This window comes from Lolium perenne, chromosome 7, assembly GCF_019359855.2.
Source record: "Lolium perenne isolate Kyuss_39 chromosome 7, Kyuss_2.0, whole genome shotgun sequence".
NCBI classification, from domain to species: Eukaryota; Viridiplantae; Streptophyta; class Magnoliopsida; order Poales; family Poaceae; genus Lolium; species Lolium perenne.
The window spans coordinates 262,446,514-262,450,072 of record NC_067250.2 but is presented as its reverse complement, the minus strand read 5'-3'; the positions used below and the strand labels follow the sequence as shown (position 1 = coordinate 262,450,072).

At 45.3% G+C, this 3,559-nt stretch overlaps 1 protein-coding gene across 1 annotated transcript; it reads left to right on the top strand.

Annotated features, from left to right (window-relative positions):
• Nucleotides 1-413: 413 nt before the first annotated feature.
• LOC127312993 (uncharacterized) lies at nt 414-2,393 on the top strand. The gene is made up of 4 exons (XM_051343533.2): nt 414-651; nt 828-920; nt 1,005-1,490; nt 1,728-2,393. The coding sequence occupies exons 1-4, from the start codon at nt 607-609 to the stop codon at nt 2,226-2,228; spliced, it is 1,125 nt and encodes a 374-aa protein (XP_051199493.1). The 5' UTR covers nt 414-606; the 3' UTR covers nt 2,229-2,393.
• Nucleotides 2,394-3,559: the final 1,166 nt, after the last annotated feature.

Here is a 3,559-nt window from a genome sequence, read left to right as displayed (position 1 = left end):
TAAAGAACTACTCCTGCAAGACCAAGTCTGTATACTTTGAATGGTCCATCACGCTATGTATCTCTCTTTTAAATCGAGTTAATAGTTAATTGATGTCGTTGAAATACATTTACATTCTAATAAAGTCCAAGCAACCAATAATGGAGGGACGAACATGGAATATACCTGTAGCCGGGTTCCATGGCCACAACAATTATTAATATCAATTGTTCAACACGTAAAACAACTTTATATTTGCTATCACTAAAATTAATCTATGATTCATTGACAGGGACATCCATATTTCTTATGTGTTCATCAACTAGTGTACAACCGGGGTGGTATATTGCTATATTTCAAGGCAAACCATGGTTAAACAGCTGGCGAACTTAGCTGCTACTATATTCCAAGGCAAACCATGGTTAAACAGCTAGTGCCAACCCCCCCACCCCTAAAAGCCAAGTTGAGAAGCAACCGAGACAGAGATCCAACATATTAATAACAGCCATCTTTCTTGCTACTTGATGCTATGCATCACCGTATACTTAATTGACTTCATCATACACCTTCACGATTGTTTTTGTCACTTAGAATTTTCATTGTAGGCCAACAGGTCTAGAACACAACATGTGTGGGAAATTGGATGAGTTTCATCTCCTCATGGAACAAAAGGTATGCTTTTCAGCAAACTGGTGGCAAATTATCTATCTGTGCTTTGTCAAAACATAAGTTCTACTGTTCATATTCTTGCAAGCATGATCAGATATCTCCATATTGTGCTATAATTTTTTTGATAGAACATAAAATCACAGTGTTCCTGTTTTGATTTGCCTTCACTAATAATTTAGGGTGTACCCGATGGAGAATTTAAAGGAGTTCGTTCCTTGGTAGCCAAACCTCCAACTGCGAGCACTTCAAGGCCAAACAGCATGGTTGTTAAGGTAACTCCATTAAATTCTCGTCTATAACAAAGCTCGGTTTTGAACCTATGAATTCATCGAAACATATCGGCCCCCAAATTACAGAAGGTGTGCCCACGGGAGTACATCCCGCCGCACATCGTCGCGGAGGCTATCTCGACGCTACACGGCCTCGATCTGCGGTGGTCGGGGCCGATCACGCCCGGCGAGCGGCTTTACGTGGAGCAGTACGTGATGGCTAAGTACCCGCAGTACTCACACGGCCTCATCGAGGAGGAAAGCTGCGACAAGGACGACCTCTACTCCACCTACTACAGCACTGGCAGTATGACCTCGCCGGAGGGTGGATCTAGTGAGAGGCGGAGGTCGTCGCCGACGGGGTCACCATCGTCGGCGAGGCCAGACATCGACATGGTTAGGCTGGAGCCGTCGCGGCTGCTGGACATCCTGACAAAGAAGTCATCCTTCACGGGAAGTTTCATCTCCATACCCGAGATCCAGGCCCGGAATAGGGTGCTCCGGCACTGCGGGCTTACCGACGACGAGTACCTCGTGCTTTTCGCCGCCACGCCCAAGGACGCAATGATGCTGGTAGGGTCCTCAACACTTACATAATTAAGGTCGTTGAAACTGACATATGAAACTCCATTCTCATTGAGGAAAATTTACATATCTTTCCACTATAACTGAAAATAAAAACAGTTTTTGGTACAAAAATTGCCACAGTCCTTTAATTTGGAAATGAAATCTAAACATATGTGTAACTTTATTAGAGAGAAAACACTTGTTTAACTTAAGCCACCTGAAAAAGAAGTTGCATATGCGCAGGTCGGTGAGAGCTACCCATTCTTCCGGAACAACTACTACATGTCGATCCTAGGTGAGGACCGCGACTGCATCCGCGCCTTCGCTTCGTACAAGGAGGCTAAGGTCATCGCCGCGCCGGAATCCTGGCTGGACCTCCGCATCAAGGGCTCTCAGCTGAGCCAGTACTTCCGCCGCAAGTCCAAGCTCGCGCCCAAGGGCCTCTTCGCCTACCCCGCCGTCTCAGCCGCAGATAGTGACGGAGTTGCTCCGCCTCCGCCAAGTTACTCCCTGCACTGGGTCTCGGAGGCGCATCGCAACGCCTGGCACGTTCTCCTGGACGCCACCGCACTGGTCATCGGCGAGGACCGGCTCCCGCTGACGCTGCACCGGCCAGACCTCGTGTTGTGCACGCTCGACGACACGCACTCGCAGAAGCCGTCCGCCATGGTCACCTGCTTACTCGTAAGGCGGAGGTCCTTCGACACGTCCACCCTATCGCAGCCGCAGCAGCAGAAGCAGTGATCGATGAAGTGGTCGATCCATCTCATGCTTATATTAACACGAACTACGACTACAACTATTTGATGCTCTGCTTCCATACTTGTATTGTCTATGGGAAGGTGTTTTAATGTTTGAGCTTCAACTGTCCGTCAGTCCTCGGAAAACAATACAATGACTTTCGATGTATGAGAGCAAAATAATTTGGCCTTAAATACATATAAAGTACTACATCCGTTCAAATTAATAAGGCTTTTATATTTTTAAAACTCAAACAACATGAAGTTTGACTAAATTTTTAGGAAAAATTATTATTATTATGTATAGTCCAAAATCAACACCTTTAGATACATCACACTAATAGAGAACAGACATTTTGTCCAGCACCCATGGGAGCAATAATCCTGGTTTTAAAACGAGTCGGGACCAGTGGGGACATTGGTCCCGGTTCGTTCGGCGCGGAGCGACCCCACCCTCTGGTCCCGGTTTGTTTGGGGCCTTTGGTTCCGGTTTGTATTACAAACCGGGACTAAAGGCCTGCGGCAGGGCACGGCCTGCCGTGCCAGGCCTCGAAACCCTTTGGTCCCGGTTTGTATTACCAACCGGGATCAAAGGCATACCCTTTGGTCCCGGTTTGCCTTACCAACCGGGACCAAGTGCCCATTTGCCTACAAATACCTTGCCCTTGCCCAAGTATGAGCCACACTTAGCTATTTTTCACTTGTTAGTACAATAGGGGTGTATATTGCTTTGCCCTCTTCATATGCACAAGAGCCGTTCGATGAAATTCCTAAGAGGTTTTGCCACTTAAGTTCACATAAAACAAGCCACACTTAACTGTCTTTTTTCTTCTCCATCGAGGTTAACAACTTTATCCTTCCACCTGTCATTGATAAAATGCATGTGTATATATATACATCGTTTCACTAATCATGATGTTCTATAATGGTTTTTAATAAGCTTAATTATATCATGCAGATGAATCGGTAATAGATGTACATTGACCGACCCTTCGACGAGTTCACTCGAGCCTGAGTAATTTTATCACCGTGGCTAAAGCAAACAAATATGGTGGTTTTATGTATTATCCATATGTGACTGTAAGAATGTCTAAATAAAACATGTAGCATATGTGTACGTGTTCTTACTTCTTCACCCTCCTTTCAAAGACAAAGTGTATAGCATAGATCAGGTACACAATCCCGGATTCCGGGTGTAATGCTCCAGTTTCCCACACCTCAGTCTATTCTCGTTCTTGTTCCGTGATATGATATTTGTGTCTAGAGAAAGTTGAGTTAATTAATCTAAACTGGAAAAACTTGGAAATCTATAAAATCCGTCACTTCCAAGAATTT

Bases quoted from the DNA above. Each gene is read 5' to 3' on its own strand.
- LOC127312993 (XM_051343533.2), top strand. From the start codon at position 607: ATGTGTGGGAAATTGGATGAGTTTCATCTCCTCATGGAACAAAAG. The intron at 652-827 runs GTATGCTTTTCA...CTAATAATTTAG, and splicing joins ATCTCCTCATGGAACAAAAG to GGTGTACCCGATGGAGAATT. The intron at 921-1,004 runs GTAACTCCATTA...CCCAAATTACAG, and splicing joins CAAACAGCATGGTTGTTAAG to AAGGTGTGCCCACGGGAGTA.